General features: G+C 41.6%; 1 protein-coding gene across 2 annotated transcripts; it reads right to left on the bottom strand.

The window, feature by feature from the left end:
- Positions 1–7,071: 7,071 nt before the first annotated feature.
- klhl12 (kelch-like family member 12) lies at positions 7,072–15,611 on the bottom strand. Of its 2 annotated transcripts, none has more exons than XM_061075229.1 (12): positions 15,328–15,611; positions 14,104–14,330; positions 13,714–13,867; positions 13,073–13,290; positions 12,220–12,369; positions 11,995–12,109; positions 11,118–11,224; positions 10,840–11,035; positions 10,567–10,725; positions 9,703–9,801; positions 9,434–9,620; positions 7,072–8,009 (listed from the first exon to the last, which is right to left on the bottom strand). In XM_061075229.1, exons 2-12 carry the CDS (start codon positions 14,284–14,286, stop codon positions 7,883–7,885), a joined length of 1,695 nt encoding a protein of 564 aa, XP_060931212.1. In that variant the 5' UTR covers positions 14,287–14,330; positions 15,328–15,611; the 3' UTR covers positions 7,072–7,882. The 2 variants fall into 2 exon arrangements, with proteins under 2 accessions (XP_060931212.1, XP_060931211.1); XM_061075228.1 differs by lacking the exon at positions 15,328–15,611 and adding an exon at positions 15,117–15,174.
- Between the last annotated feature and the right edge of the window lie 1,403 nt (positions 15,612–17,014).

Here is a 17,014-nt window from a genome sequence, read left to right on the forward strand (position 1 = left end):
CGAGAGAAACACCAACAATGAGCTCAGAAGATTCACGAGATAAAATATTGGCTCAGTATTCATGGTCCATGTCGTCGTTTTCAGAATCAAGGTCATTGTCTTCCCCCAGCTCCATGTAGTCCTTCTCCAGACAGGCCAGGTCCTCCCGGGCCTCGGAGAACTCCCCCTCCTCCATCCCCTCGCCCACGTACCAGTGCACGAACGCACGCTTGGCGTACATGAGATCGAACTTGTGGTCGAGTCGAGACCAGGCCTCCGCGATGGCCGTGGTGTTGCTCAGCATGCACACGGCCCTCTGGACTTTGGCCAGGTCTCCACCAGGAACCGCAGTGGGAGGCTGGTAGTTGATGCCGACCTGTTGAGAGGAAGAGAGCGATCAGAAGGATGAAGTATCTCAAGCTTTACTTCTAATACTGATCCCACATGTGACCAACGCAAACTAGCCACTGCAACCTGGCTACACGTGTTTTGGCTATGTTCGAGCCTCCAAACATACCGGGAGAAAATCTTTGTATCGCTTAGTGACATCTATCACGTGCCGATTGAACCGCAACCTGTCGTTGCACTCTTTGGGGTGATGCCTGAAAGCACAGTAGGGCCGGTTGGCATGCATGTTGTGATCGCCTTTACCATCCTGCTAGCCCGGCGCCTTATCCTCCTTAAAGGGACTCTCACCTTTGTTGCATTTTTACACTTTTTGTGGATAAGGTTAAATTGGTATTAATAAGGTAATGACACTCTAAAATGCAAGACAGACCCACCAGGAGTAAAAACAAACAATTATTTCACTCTCATAATATTTAGTGAAAACTTCAACCAATAAAATTCTTCGGACCGAAGGACCTTATTGGCCGACAGACCTGTCTGTTTGCTGCATGGACGTGCAGGTTTTCCGTCTGCTTCTTGTGGCGCATTCGGGCCCGCGTCATCAAGGCATGTGAATGTAAATGTATATAACTTACCGGTGCTTCTGAATCCGAATCCATTGCTTTGGTAAACAAAAACTCACGTGCGTGCGCGGAGGCAGTAGGTCGTAAGTCTGCTTGTAAATAAAGTTTCTTCAAAAAAACACCGCGGATGGGAACGAGGGGGTGGGGCATTGGAGGAAGGCGGGATGATTTGAATGTGCTGTAATTCTCAAATGCAACAAAGGTAAGAGTCCCTTTAACTGGAAGAGGCCGGTACCACCATCGCATACAAGATGGCTCAAAGAGATCATGTTCTATTTGAACCTTGAAAAGATTAAATACGCACTGAGGGGAGTCACCGACACATTTGAAAAGGTATGGAGGCCTTTTCTTACATATTATAACAATTTAACCCAAATAACAGACTGGATCGATTCATAATATTTTTAGTATAGCACAGTGCAGAGTGTACATTACATGTTTATTTATTTATTGTTGTTGTCAAGGGGATGCTGGGGTGGGGTGGGAGGTTGGGGGAGGGCACATGGGACGGGGGGGAAAAAAAAGAAAAAAAAAGCTGAAACTAATGTACTGATGACTTTATTTAATGGAGCAGATGATGTTTGTCCAACACGGATGTTAGCCAGCCTTAGTACAGCTCCAAAGAATGCTGCTGGTATAATTGTTTTGAAACCATAAATCTTTCTTTTTTTGTTTTTGTTTTTTTCCTTAAAAATGTTATTATTACTTTCAATCGATGTTTTGCAAAAGAGTTTATATCTGTAAAACGAAGCATCGTTCATCCTGAAGTGGGAAAAAGTCAATGTCGTAAAAGGTCATTGAATGCACTGGACCCCATTAGTGTTATAGATGTAGGTTACTTACAGATTATTGTGTCAGAGCATTTTCAGAGAATTGAATTTCAAATAATGTTTTGTTGTTTGTTTTTTTTGTTTTTTTGATGAGGATCTGGAATTAAAGTTCTTATTGTACAGTATAATACATGTATATATGTTATGAAAAAAAAAAATCTTAAAAAAAAAAAGACTGGTTCAATTCCAATCTTCTCTTCCTGTGGTTTCCCCATTGGGTTCAACTTTGACCCAATATAACCTCAATGCATTAACGTTTATCTGACCAGCTTTCTTAATGACTCTCACCTTGAAACCAGTCGGGCACCAGTGGACGAACTGAACGGATCGTCTGGTTTTTATATTTGCGATGGCGGTGTTTACGTCCTTGGGCACGACGTCTCCTCGGTACAGCAGGCAGCACGCCATGTACTTGCCAGTACGAGGATCACACTTGACCATCTGGTTGGTCGGCTCGAAGCAGGCGCTGGTGATCTGGGCCACGGTCAGCTGCTCGTGGTTCGCCTTCTCAGCAGAGATTATGGGCGCGTAAGTAACCAGGGGGAAGTGGACTCGTGGAAATGGCACCAGGTTGGTCTGGAACTCCATGAGGTCGACATTGAGGGCGCCATCGAACCGGAGGGAGGCGGTGATGGAGGACACGATCTGACCGATCAATCTGTTGAGGTTGGTGTAGCCAGGAGTCTCGATCGCCATGTTGCGGCGACATATGTCGTAGATGGCCTCGTTGTCCACCATGAAGGCGCAGTCGGAGTGCTCCAGGGTGGTGTGGGTGGTCAGGATGGCGTTGTAGGGCTCCACCACAGCTGTCGAAATATGGGGAGCTGGGTAGACGGCAAACTCCAGCTTGGATTTCTTGCCGTAGTCGACAGACAGACGCTCCATCAGCAGAGAGGTGAAGCCAGAGCCGGTGCCGCCTCCGAAGCTGTGGAAGACCAGGAAGCCCTGCAGGCCGGAGCACTGGTCCGTCTGGAGAGAAGGAGAGAAACACAGAGAGTCTCCACTGACTTCAAGTGGCTAGAAATGATCATTTTATGAAAAATGTATCAACCTACAGAGAATTATCATCAGAATCTGCAACATAACTTGGTTTGTCAATAAACCGTAAACCTCATCTGTAAAGATATATATTTAGATGTATATATTTTATTTTCTATTTTAAATTTTTGATATTCTATTTCATTGTTATTCTATTTTATTCTTGTTTATTCTATAGCATTGCTTAAAGAGAGTGTGTGACCCAAGCATTTCATTGACAGTGACTACATCATGTTATCTCTGTTCATTTGACAATAAAAAATCTTGAATCTTGAATCTTGAAACGGGCGCCTGAAATCATTCTATAACGGTGAGACTCACTGTTATTGAATTTAAAAACAGTAACTTGTTGTTTTTATCACAAACCATTTTCCTAATGCGCTGCATGACGTCATCAATGATTTCCTTCCCGACAGTGTAATGACCACGAGCGTAGTTGTTGGCTGCGTCCTCCTTTCCAGAGATCAGCTGGTCAGGGTGGAACAGATCTTTGTACTTTCCAACTCGCACTTCATCTGAAATCAAAGATTTAGTTCAGAAACGTCGACTGAGATCAACGTCCGCTTGGTTTAACCTGAGAAACCAGAGGAACGTGGACGATTGTCACCAAAAGAAAACGTGTCCAAGTGTGGGATCCTAGTTTATCATCGTAAATATCTGTGTAATGATAATATTATTGACATAATTGTAATTATTAGAACTTTTTCAACCCAATTAACTTTTGTTTCCTTTTGCTGTAAAAGGCAACATCTTAAAACCTCCATTGATTATAAAGGTGAAGCCATAAAAATCTGTAACTGAATATAATTTAAGCACGATAATGATAATTGCACCATCTTATTGTTATAAAATAGCTAAATATGCGACAAAAAGATAAGTATTATACTGAGCTAGTGGAATATAAATAGAAAAGTTATAATTTATTTCAACAAATGCATTAAACGTTAAAGAAAATGTATAAAGCTTTACAGTGTATATTTTTAACACTTGATATTACTGATCTTATTCACAGTATTTTGCACTTGATAACCCTGTAGTACTTTTTGTCAGGTTTAGGGCTCCATACTTGGAGCATTTCACTGAAACCATATTGATATTACAGTCATATTTAACCATGTTTATTTTTCTCTGCACAAATCAAAGGTACATATTGGAAAATGGCTTTCACCATCAGGCTAAAATCTATTAATTACTCCGCCAAGTATGATCCTGCTGTTGATTCAACAGACTCTGTAAATGTTTGCCACGATTGAATCAAATGTAAAGGAGCCACCAAGGCACTTGTTGCCTGGAAACCAGGGGCTTGGATCACATGAGCAGTTCCCGCTGAGATGCTCTCACAATAGATTCACACATCTGTACTTAGAGGAGGAAGGGAAAGGTAATAAAAGGCAGAGATAAGGAGAGTAAACAAAAACACATGAGCGCTCACCGACCACTGTGGGCTCCAGGTCCACAAAGATGGCTCGTGGAACATGACGCCCGAAGCTGCCAGGGTTGAAGAAGGTGTTGAACGAGTCTTCTCGGGAGTTGGGTTCTGCAGGTTCCTCCAGGGAGACGCCATCAGGGCCGATGCCGTGCTCCAGGCAGAAGAGCTCCCAGCAGGCGTTTCCTGTCTGGACACCTGCCTGGCCCACGTGGATGGAGATGCACTCTCTCTGAGCAGGAGAAAGAGATGGAGACACAAGTTAAGATGAAGGTCACAACAATCTTAAAAGCACAAAGTAGTGGTGTTTCTCAACATTTCGGACACACAAAAAAGTGACGATTCTTTTGTATGGACTGTTGAAACAAACCTGGGAGAGAACAAGGATCCTTTTTACAATATATTTTTGCAACTCATGAATTACATTAAATCAGATATTAACTTCAGATTACATCTCAAATTTAAAACTGTTCAAAATGTGGATGTGTGTTATTCAAGATAAAGATATTTATTTAAGTAAAAAATGGATTTCTAAATAAAAATCTAGATATTGGAAGGCAAATTTTCTCAATCTAGGCCATCAGCAGTTCAATTTTAAAGCTAATAGAGGGAAAACTTTTCACCTTACATTAAAAACCCAAACCATTGCTAACTATGTATTGTTGAAATCGAAACATATTTAAGTATCTTATTGTGGAAAACGTTTGTGGTTTAACGTGTAAGGAACTCCTGTCATTTTTCGAATATGTTTTTACTTTGTGCAAACACTTGGAAGATTAAAATGTGTTTGTTTGTTCAATGGGTTCACAGATTCAGATGTAGGTTTGTGAAACAGGAAATTCCAGATGCTCAAATAGAAAAAGTCAACTTCAGTTCCAAAACTTCTAAATAAAATAGTTTTTGAAGTTGCAGCAGTTTAAATCACCTGTAGGGCATTTAAACCTCAGAAAGGTCAGATGGTTTTCAAAGTATGATATTTCATTTCATAATTTATGGTGTAAATCATTATGCAGTTTTTTTATGCAAACGCAGAGCCTGATGATTAACTGCACTGCCGTTGATTTTCTAATCGTCAAGTGTAAACCATGTAAATAACAGGACGGGCTCGTTTCATCACTGCAGCTCTTTCCAAGTTCTCTCAACAATCGTGTTTCAACATGTTGAGAATTTCAGCTTTTGTTCTCGCTGGAGGGAGAACACCCCCCCACCACCCAGATGATTTTCTGCTGTTGAGTGACATTTGTAAAACATGGGTGGATAAAAGTCTGGAACATGAAAACTTGCAAAAACTATGGAAAACTCTCAACAGCCTGTTTAAATCCAGAGCTTTTCTAGATTGAATATGAGGCTGATGGTGAAGCTTTGAGCTCCACTTGTTGCAGCTCTGCAGTAAACAGCCTGTCAGTGATTGTAAACTCATAAAACTGCAGTTGAGCAAACACTAATAGCCTGAAAGGACGTTATCAAAAGGTCACAGGAGATTTGCTGTGTCAACACAATCAGCAGCACCTTTAACATTAGATACATTCAGATCAGAGTCTGGAGAAAAGTATTGTTGATCATTAAAAACCCTGATTTCAGAAAATGCTGAATCTATAATCCATGATAAAAGTTCAGCAAACTTTCTCAAGATGAAGTTTGATTATTTAACTATCTTACCATGATGCTCCAGATGTTAAAAGCAGTTTTTTGGAAGTTAGGCGTGTGTCAGCCAGGCTCCAGACAGACGTGTAATTCCTGTGCAGTGTCCCGAGACGAGTGAAGTGTGTCTCCGTCAACACAGAGCTGCTCTGTTCCTCCCGCTGCCAGACGCCCTTTATACCTGCAGACAGTGACGGAGCTGTTCCAGGCTGCAGACTGACGAGGGTGAAGGCAGGTGGAGGGAGGGAAGGAGGGATGATAGATTTTTCTCTCTCGTCAAGCAATTTATTGTTGATTGATCCCTGATTTTGTTTATTTTAGCAGACTCAGTTAAAAACAATTATTCAACTTTCAATGTGTGATAATCAGGGAATCAGGAAAATATTTGATACTCTTAGTTGTTTTTGGTGTCTACCGACGTCTGAGGGAAAAGATATCGTTGTCTTTAGCTGTGAATCGCTTCACAAATCTCATCAGCCGGTTTCTCACTTTTTCGTGTCGTTCTGCTGTCACCAAACAGGTCGTTGTAGATAAATATTTACAACAGCCACTTACATTAAATATAGCTGATTGTAAATGTTGGACGAAATAAAAGTTTGATCAGATGACAGAGTCAGATGAATAGTAAAGGGATCAACAATAATTAGGATGAATGTCTGTAAATGTCATTGAAATCTGTCCAATAGATATTGAGACATTTAACTCAAAAGCACAAATGATGGGGAAGCTTGAAGAAAAGTCAGAGGATCACAAACTCATTGGGATTAATCCTGATGAGGATCACAAACTTTTGAATTGAAGTTTCATCTCAAACCCTCCAGTCTGATATTTCAGTCTGGACCCAGGTAATGAAAGAGCCAATATAGATATCGCAAAATGATTTATCTTTTATTTAAAAAAAGACATGTTGGGAGGTTGGAGAATGAAAGCAGAAATTTGCTGACGTGTGGACATTCAGTTTTTACTGTTTTACTGATGTTAAAATGGACATATTCAGTTATATAGTGATTAAAAATGCATCCAGCCCGTTCATGTCAAGCGTCTGGAAGATTCCTCACATTTTCTCTGTGGGTTCAGAAACAAACGAGGATGTTTCTTACTGACTCTGCAGAAGACGTGTGAAGCGAGTTTATAGCGTTTTGTCCTGATGAGTCACATGTTTAGATCAACACAGATAAAAAAACGCTTTGGTTCTCAGTCGTGTTTATTCACTTCCCAGGTAACAGTGATGTCAAGACTACATGGACCTGTCCGAGCTCATAAGCTGAGTAAAAAAAAAGAACACAAATCACATGCACTTCACCCTGTGATTTCTCGGTTTTGCCAAACAAAGCGACAAAATAATCAACTGGTACAACTCAGTCATTTTCTAAAACAATATTCATCTCTAAATATATATTCTGAGAGCGACAATAAGTAATAAACCTTTCGTAAATATAAAGTGATTGGAATCTAAAAGCACTGTTTTACAGGTAGAATTACAAAAAGGATTAGTGACCCATTGAAGACCTTGAGCACACGTGATGATGAGCCGATCGCGGAAGTCTAACGTGAGGCAACATGAATGTTCACGGTTTGATGGAGGCCGGAGTCGTAAGGCAGATAGCAGCAGCTGGAGGTCGAACTGTGCTCCAACTTCTCATGTGTGTTTCTCGTGATGAGTAGAAATATATTGCACTTTGAAGACAAACTGAAAAAATAATCTCACTGGTAAAGACAGCAACAAGAACCACCGATGAGTGTCATGCAAGTGGCGATGGGTCCTCGGGGGTGAAGACGACCACGGCGAAGGTGAATCTCTGTTGCACGGTCCAAACTGGTGAAGGGAGAACTCTTCAGTGGAGGCGGCAGCGGCCCGAACTGTGGCGCCTTCTTTGAGTGTTTACTGGCGAACAAGCGTCTCCCTCTGCAGCTCCGTCTTAGTGGCATTTGAGCAAAGTCTAGCTGCGCGTCCTCCGGCCGGATTTTCCTCTTGTGGCTCTTGTCCTTAGCGGAGATCACTTTTCCCGTAGAACACAGACGCCGGCGTCGCACCGCTGCGTCGCCATCGAAGTGACGACTTCCCAGGAGTCGACAACCGGGTCGTAACATTCGATGCTGCTGAGAAGTGAGTTCCCATCGTATCTAGAGAAAGAGAGAAACAGAGATTTTAAACCACAACATTCAGGACTGTGACTAGTCTGAATCAGCCTGAACACAAGCCCGATCAAAAGTTAAACGAATATAATGTTGAAACTTGCTGTCTTTGAATGTGGATCGATACGTTTATTGATTTAGCAGCTTCTTTCCGAAGCAACTTAAACATTTACCCTAGAGATCTATAGTAAACACATTGAACAGAAACACTTTAAATACTGTAAATTACCAGGATAAACCTCAAAACTGAGGGGCCACGGCTAATCTCATACGTCTCTATGTCAAAGCTTTTTCCCATTAATTATGTAGACTAGGGCAGATCGCCATATTCTTATTTGTCCTGCCACAGTTTCATAATGAACCAAAAATTATTGACACTTCTCATAATAACACTCCACCTTGGTGTTTACTCTGCTGCATTGTACAGCAGTGTGTACTTGTCCTTCACATATATATAATATATATATAGTGAACTTTACTAACACTGCCAGAAGTTTGAAGTAGTTTATACTAAAGACACAAACCAAACTGACAGAGGTAGAGAAAGATGTTTTTCAAAGATGAAAACATATTTTGGAATAGGTTAAAAAGAAAGTTCACAATTGCTGGTTTGTGAAACATGTGCATACAAAACCCTTATATAATTCTTCTTATCACTTCATACACTTTATATATTCAATATACTGTGAGCTTGATACCTGATCACACAGGCACCACAGTCAAACCTGCTTCATTTGGTCCTTTAGGGCCCTGGAGCAACTCTACTGTTTGATCAACTTGATGCTACATGTTAACGATTATTTGTTCAGACCCAAAAAAAAACCTGTGTCAAGAAAAACAAAAAAGGTAAGAAGCTGCTGCGGAGAGGGCGTGTTGCTTCAGGTCCTCGGGAAACTTTGAAACATAATCAAGTCCAGTTTGAACAACTGATCCATGAGCTTTAAAGATGTCACAATAATTTATCATTTAAAAACAATTTATGTTGCAATGAAACAGGATTTGTAAACAATTCTGGAAAGTTACTGTCAATCATTTAAGGTTTTCCTGGGACAATTTGACATTAATGTTACAAAGTGTATTATAAAATCACATAATATAAATGTATATAAATGGACCAATGTAGGAATAACACATTATTTACTCCTTAATACCTGTGTGGGCATTAACTCGCAAAAATCCATATTGGTTGGGCTCTAAAGCTTATAAACTATATAGACAGTACATTAACAGAACTTGCTGAAATTGTGCAATAACTCTACAATAAAGCAAAACATTGATCTTTATTGTTATTATGAGGAGTGTTTAGAATTTACAAATCATTATGAAACCATGGCAGGACACATTAGATTGTAGTGGCCCATCCCAGTCTCTGTAAACCCAAAGAGAGAAGAACATTAGACCACTTTTCTTACCCAGCAATGGCATAGAGACGTCCTCTCAGTACAGTGGCTCCCACGTAGCACCGAGGGGTCGTCATGCTGGCTACAGTGGCCCAATAATCTGTTCTGATGTTGTAGACCTCAACCGAGTCGAGGTGCGAAACGCCATCGAAGCCTCCCACCACGTAGATGTGGTCGTTGAGCAACGCCACACCAGCTCCTGGAAACAGAGCACACGTCTCTGATGAGCAGTCTCACTCACAGGTAGCGGTGATCTTCCAGCTTCCTGTCGTCTCACCTACCTGACCTCTTGGTGGCCATGGGCGTGACGCTGGTCCAGTGGCCAGTGTGTGGGTCGTACCGCTCCACTGAATTCAGGATATTCAGTCCATCGTATCCACCTGTGAGGAGACGTTAGATGTTGATTTGTCCATCAGCAGAAAAATAATTGGCAATTAATTGTTTTAGGTTGCTGTACAAGGTTAATGTGATTTCCTGCTCCTTTTATTCTTCGATGATTATCGCTAGATGTCGTTTGTGTGCGACTCTTAATATAAAACAGTGTTTCGCATTGATTAGAGACTGTGGCAGCATGTCAAAGCCTAATTTGTTCAACCACAGGTTTAATACGCGAAGGAAAACTGTGTTTACACATTCATAATAATATATAAGATCCCTTAATCAGAGTTTTTCATTGTTGTTTCATTGTATTAGTGTGTGCAGAGCTCTTTCCCTCTCGCTTGCCCACTTACTCCCTCGTCTGCTCCTCCACTCCTCTCTAGTGAATCTGCCCTGGCAGTGTCTGAACCTGTCATTTGTGGTTTGTGGGTGAATCAGTATGTGAGGAAAACTTTCCCAGCAGGACAGGTGTGGTCTCATAATCATGGTTCTCTGATATTTTTAGATTTGAGTTAGAAGACTCTGCAGATATTCTGATAATCAATGCATCGTTTCATTACATTTTCAAACACAATGTGAAACAATTGTTGGATTCATCATCCTCCTTTCATTTAGTGTGTGTTTTAAAAAGGTTTAGGTAAATTATATTGGGGAACTATAATTACCATTTTATTAATTGATTAGTTGAAACACTAATCAGAAGATTATGTGATAAAAAAAAGTCATGTGTTGCTTCCCTTTCCTACTAAAGGATTTTTCCTCCATACCTAAACAGTATATAAGTCCACTGGCCACCACCAGACCAGCCCCTTCTCTCGCTGTCTGCATATCTCCCAGCATGCTCCACTGGTCAATGTTTGGGTCATATCGCTCCATGCTGGTATGACGCCGGCTTCCATCGAAGCCTCCAGCAACATAGATCATGTCTGTGACACGGGCGAAAAGAGAGAATCTGTCATGTTGTGGTTTACTGCGAGAGAAGAAAACCTTCAGACAGGATTTCACAGAGAGGCAGCACACGTCATTCTGAGCTCCCTCACCTCCAAGTGTTGTGGCCCCTGCGAGGCCACGCCGTACATTCATGGTGGCGACGGTGTACCACACCCCGTCCTCGTCCGCTGTGTAGTCCAGGCACTCCACGGAACTGAGCCGCGACCGCCCGTCGTAGCCTCCGATCACATAAACCCGATCGTGGAGAGACACTGTGGCAACGTAACGCCGTTTCCGTGCAATGTTCTGTTGAAGACACGACTGTCAGTTATAGATAAATCCACTCAGACAATAAAGATAAAAACTCTCTCTCTTTTTCAATACTTACAGGAAGGAAGCTCCATTCTTGTGTTTTTGGATCATATTTCTCAACAACGTCTATCGGTGATTGTTGGCTGCCAAACCCTCCAATAACCAACAGGACTTCTTTGGCACCTAAAGATAATAATATAATAATACATATTATCTTTGTAGCACTTTTAACAAAGCTCAAAGACACCAGAGAGGATTACAAAAAATAAATCGCTTTTCTCATTAAAAGGGACTCTCACCTTTGTTGCATTTGAGAATTACAGCACATTCAAATCATCCCGCCTTCTTCCAATGCCCCACCCCCTCGTTCCCATCCGCGGTGATTTATTTAAGAAACTTTATTTACACAAGCAGACTTACAACCATCCCGGTGTTTTTATTTTTTTGAAGAAACTTTATTTACAAGCAGACTTACAACCTACTGCCTCCGCGCACGCACGTGAGTTTTTGTTTACCAAAGCAATGGATTCGGATTCAGAAGCACCGGTAAGCTACGGTCGCTACTCGCTACTGTCTGCCGTGGAATCAAAACAAACCCTCTAGTTGAGGACGCGCCTTGATGACGCGGGCCCGAATGCGCCACAAGAAGCAGACGGAAAACCTGAATGTCCATGCAGCAAACAGACAGGTCTGTCGGCCAATAAGGTCCTTCGGTCCGAAGAATTTTATTGGTTGAAGTTTTCACTAAATATTATGAGAGTGAAATAATTGTTTGTTTTTACTCCTGGTGGGTCTGTCTTGCATTTTAGAGTGTCATTACCTTATTAATACCAATTTAACCTTATCCACAAAAAGTGTAAAAATGCAACAAAGGTGAGAGTCCCTTTAACAAAAGAGTGCATTTAACAGAATAATGCATAAAGCTAAATTACAGTTGCAAACAGGATTCCCACCTAATCTGGCTTGTGTGCGTGGGCCTTGCATCTCACTCCTCAGCTCCGGTCGCAAGTGGAATTTCTTGGCCTCATCCACAAGGTCTCGACACGGCAGGCTACATCGAATGAGGGGCTGAGCCGTGTCAAAACACGCTTAATTATGAATGTAAGTGTAATAAATACATCAACAGATACTCTTTTGCATGATAACTCAAAATCCCTGCCGTGTGTCAGCTGGCTCACCTCGGCATCGATGACATCTGTGAGGTACCGCGGGGTCAGCAGCGGCAGTCGGACAAACTCGAGCATGTCTGAGAGGCACGGCTCTCGCTCTTTTCTGTTGTGTTTGACCCAGTTTAGCACGGCTTCAAATACCGGCTCCTCCGAGTCCACCTGCACACACACAACATACACAATGAGAAGAATTGGAGCTGCTCCAAAGACATAAATCCGCATGACGATTTTACAAAACTCCAGTTAAAGATGTGGCACATAATTCATTAGAGATGCATCGACTGCACCCACGCTGTTAATCTGTAAATCGCTCACAATGTGTAAAAGAGACAGTACAGTCTGCTGAAGGTAGGAGAAGCCACTGTTTTATGGGTTTTACGTGTAGGGTCTGGTTTTATTTTTAAAAACAACAAAAATGCCAGGAAGAGCGATGTGAAAGAATTGATGATCTATAAATCAGCGTGTGATAATAACTGTGTTTTCACAAAGCAAGGCATGCGGTTTCTGGAATAGGAATTTCCTGAGCACCGAGGTAAACTCAAGTTAAGTTTTCTCCTCTGCAATTTCAATCCTCAAACGTGAGTGGAATTGGAGGGCGACACACCGACTGAGATCACAGCAGGTTGGTACTTGCTGAACTCTTTTTGCAGGTGTTTGAAAGACAATATGAAAGCTGTGAACGTTGAGCTCAGTTCACACCTTTTAGGTCAAGATATTCACCAGTTTAAAACATTACAGATGTATTGGTGAGCAGATGTGACGGATGGATTCACAATATTCAGTGACAACAGATCAAACAACCTCCACGAGACACTTGAGACCAAACTGTGGAAAGGCTGATCCACACATCAACTTTTCTTACCTGAATTTCGTCACATTTTATGAGCTTTTCCACTTCGGTCTGGCCGAGCAGCATGTACTCCTCATGCTGCACCACCTCGGAGAAATGCTTTTGGGAGAAAAGCTCGGCGGCCCACATCAGTTCAAGGCAATTGTGGGTTTCGGCAAAGTCCCGAATACCCAGACAGTTGGTAGGATCAAGCTGACTCTCCAAAAAATCACAACATGCTCTTTTCACCCCTGAGGAAAACAAATGATGTGTATAAGACGAAATCCGATGCAAAAAATACTTTCATCATCTTTTGAATAGGAAATGCTGTGCGAAATTGTGTTAGTTGAATCAAATATAAGGCTTTTAAAGTTGTTGCTCAAATAAAAAACTTTAAAAACAATTTTTGCTACAGGTCTGGTGAAATACAACAAAGAAAGACTGAAAAACCTGCACTCGGATAACCATCCATAACAATAAATGTCTTTAAACCAGGCAACAGGACTTGCCCATTTAATACTTGTGTAAATACATTTTAAGACCTATAATCCCTTCTAAGCCCTTTTTAAGGAACTGAATTTATTGGTTAATAAGACTTTTCTAAGACCTGCAATTCCCCTGTCCCTGAACTCACTCTGATAGTTGCTGTCTAAAGCTGGTTCACCACCACCCACCTTTCAGCTGCAGCAGACACGCTGCTGGGAGCAGCTCTTGTACGTTCTCCACTGTGACCAGCACCGTCTCCGTGTAGACAAAGTCCAGGAGGATCTCCATAGTGGAAGCAGTGAGTCCTTGGATGTCGACGAATGATTTCCCCTTCTCTGCGAGCTGCAGAGCCACAACAACAGAGATCTTCAGGTGTAATAACAAGAAATAAGCAATTAAGGATTTACTAATGAACATTAAGTATTTAGGGAGGTTTTGGAGAGACTCAGAGAAAGACCATTGAGGAACAGGAGTTTTCCCTGAGAGTATCAAGACCTATGTCATATGTTTAGTACAGAATAAGCATTTATTTATTTGATAGCATTGAGTTCTGAACAAATCAAGAGTTTTAGTTTTACCTCACTGGTGAACATGGCACAGAAGTAGTCACTGCAGGCAGCCAAGACAATGCGGTGCGCTGGAAAATCTGCGCTCTCCACTCTCAGAGTGATATCGCAGAGTGTGTTGCTTTTGCGAAGTGAGTTCATTGCATTGAGGATGGACTTGGCGTGGGAATTGGTCATGATGTCTTTAGGAGCCATGTTGCCTTGAAGGTCCCTTGAGGATCTCAAGCTGCTGAAGGAATCTAAAAATAAACAGAAACACATGCGTTGAGAACGAACGTCTATCACACAGTGACAATAACAACTTTTTAAATGTGTACACACTTAATGTAGGAATGAAATATGGTGAATGAGTGAGCATGTGCTGTATGTGGACACAACATTGGTGTGTTAAGGGTTTAAGATTCATGTATGAACGTTATTAATGTGTAACAACTTAATTTCCCAGAAATATGCCTTGGGAATTTTCTAATTAATTAAAATTGTACTTAAATTGGAGATTTCTCACCCACAGTATATAATAATTTAAAGGTTCAGTGTGTAGAATTTATTGAAGTTTCATGTTGCAGCTCAACCCCCCCTCACCTCACCCTCCCCTTCCAAACATGAGACCCATGTAGTAAACTTCAGCTGTCATAAAAACTCAAAAGTTGTTAAGTTTGTCCAGTTTGGGCTACTGTAAAAAACATGGCAGCCTCCGTAGACAGGGCCCACTCCTGAAGTAAATATTAAATATAAAGGAACCATTCTAGGGTCAAGAAAACAACAACTACTATTTCATATTTACTTTCTGCCACAATATCCTTTCACTAAAATCTTACACACTGAACCTTTAATAAAGATATTTAACGATGTATATCATATCAGTATTTGCATCTCCCACATGTGAAAATACCTTTTACATGTAATTCAATGACCTAATAAAGTGAACTACTCCTTCCTCCAGTGCTGACACTTCACTGTTTCCCCAGTAACATGTGGAAAGTACCAACACTCACTGTGTTTATCGTGCTAACGTCACAACTCACCGTTAAATGATTTGAACACTTTCTCCACCACTGGGAGGCAAAAGCTACAGCTACACATTAGCTAGCAGCAGCCACCGACAGCTAACGCCAACGCTGCACAACAAACAACAACAACAACAGCTGAGGAGACACAGGCGGCGGTCAGAGGAGACAACACAAGAAGCGACACGGACACACACAGACGGACACACACAGGGAGTTTTCTTCATACCTGTCGCCGCCACACAGCTGATTCACAAACGCCTAAGTAGCTAAGTAGCTTTAGCTTGCTAGCTAACGTCAGTAGCACCGGAGTGTCCCCCGGAGTGTCCCCCGGTCCCTGCGGCTGCTGTCGGGTCAGAATCCTGCGGGCTTCCGGTCACTCCCTGGCGGGCTCCACCGGGTCTCAGTGTGCGAGGCCACCTCCAGGACCCATGTGTCCGCGGACCAACACTCCTCACACCGCCATGTTGCCCCGCTGCTCGGTGCAGAGCCTCCGCAGGTCGATCAGCTGCTGGAGCTCCACCGGACCAACATAAACACTGCGTGGCCGTGAGTGGCCGTGCGTGCGCGCTCCCGAGGGCCGGACGGGCCTGTGAGGCGCGCTCACGTCCATCCTGTCCTTTCTGCTCCAACCACCAAGACCATCGGAGACCAGGATCGATTATAACCGATATTTTCTAATTCGATCTCAGCGTTTTTCAATGGTTAAAATACAAAAGTGGTTAACCTGAAAACTATTGTTGAATACAGAAGTGCATAAGTAATAATAGTGATAATAATAGTGTAGATAAAAGACCGAAATAAACTGGAACTACTCAAAGCAAATGAAGTCAACACATGCAAATAGAAAAAAACCCCACATGCAAATACAGAAAACATCATCAGAAATGTTTACAGGGGAAACAAAAAAGGGATGGACCTGCTGTAGTTCAATGCTTTGTGAGGTCCCACCACCACCAGAGGTTTCAAAAGTATTCACATTCATTACTCAAGTAGAAGTATAGATACTAGGGTTTAAAAATACTTTTGTAGAAGTTGAAGTATCAACTCAAGCTTTTTACTTAAGTAAAAGTGTAAAAATACTGGTTTCAAAACTACTTAAAGTATAAAAGTAAAAGTAATGTAAGGAAAAAAAAAATTCCTATAGGCGTCTCAGGGGCCTATGGTGCACTACCCCCCCTCCTCCAAAAAACAAATTTTTCTAAAGGCCACTATGACTATAATGTTATATTAAAATGTTATGTTGAAAAATGTGGGATGCACTAGGCTACCCGTTTGAACTGCAAATATGCCCATTGAAAATTTTATTATTTACAAAGCAAATACATATATTGTTGGAAGAGACCTTTGGACTCAACACTACCAATAATCAAACCTGACTATCTAGAGGAAGTAAAAGTCGTAACAAGGTCGTGTTGCCTTTTTTTGTGTGTGTTTTTGAACGATGACAAACCGGAATGAAAACAAGCCAAAATTAAATAGGAGTAACGAGGCTATTTTTTAAATGTAAGGAGTAGAAAGTACAGATTTGCGTGAAAATGTAAGAAGTAGAAGTAAAAAGTCGTCTGAAAAATAAATACTCCAGTAAAGTATAGATACCGAACATTTCTACTTAAGTAAGGACACCTCTGACCACCACTGATGAGGAGCAGACTTCAATAACTTTATCATATTAATATCTCACCAAGACTTGACTTCTGCCCCAGAGTCCTTGTGCTTTGCAGATCCAGGATCGCTGCTGCAGCCACATCGTGAATCGTGATGGTGGTGGCTGATCTTGTATGATTACAAAATCTGCTTGATTTACAATGTGCATACACACATATTCTACCATTACTGACAATAACTCCTCAATTAATTTGTCATTGCCGCTCCCTTTCATCTCTATCAGACATTTTATTATGTATAAATACTTG

This window comes from Limanda limanda, chromosome 7 (assembly GCF_963576545.1).
Source record: "Limanda limanda chromosome 7, fLimLim1.1, whole genome shotgun sequence".
Classification (NCBI taxonomy): domain Eukaryota; kingdom Metazoa; phylum Chordata; class Actinopteri; order Pleuronectiformes; family Pleuronectidae; genus Limanda; species Limanda limanda.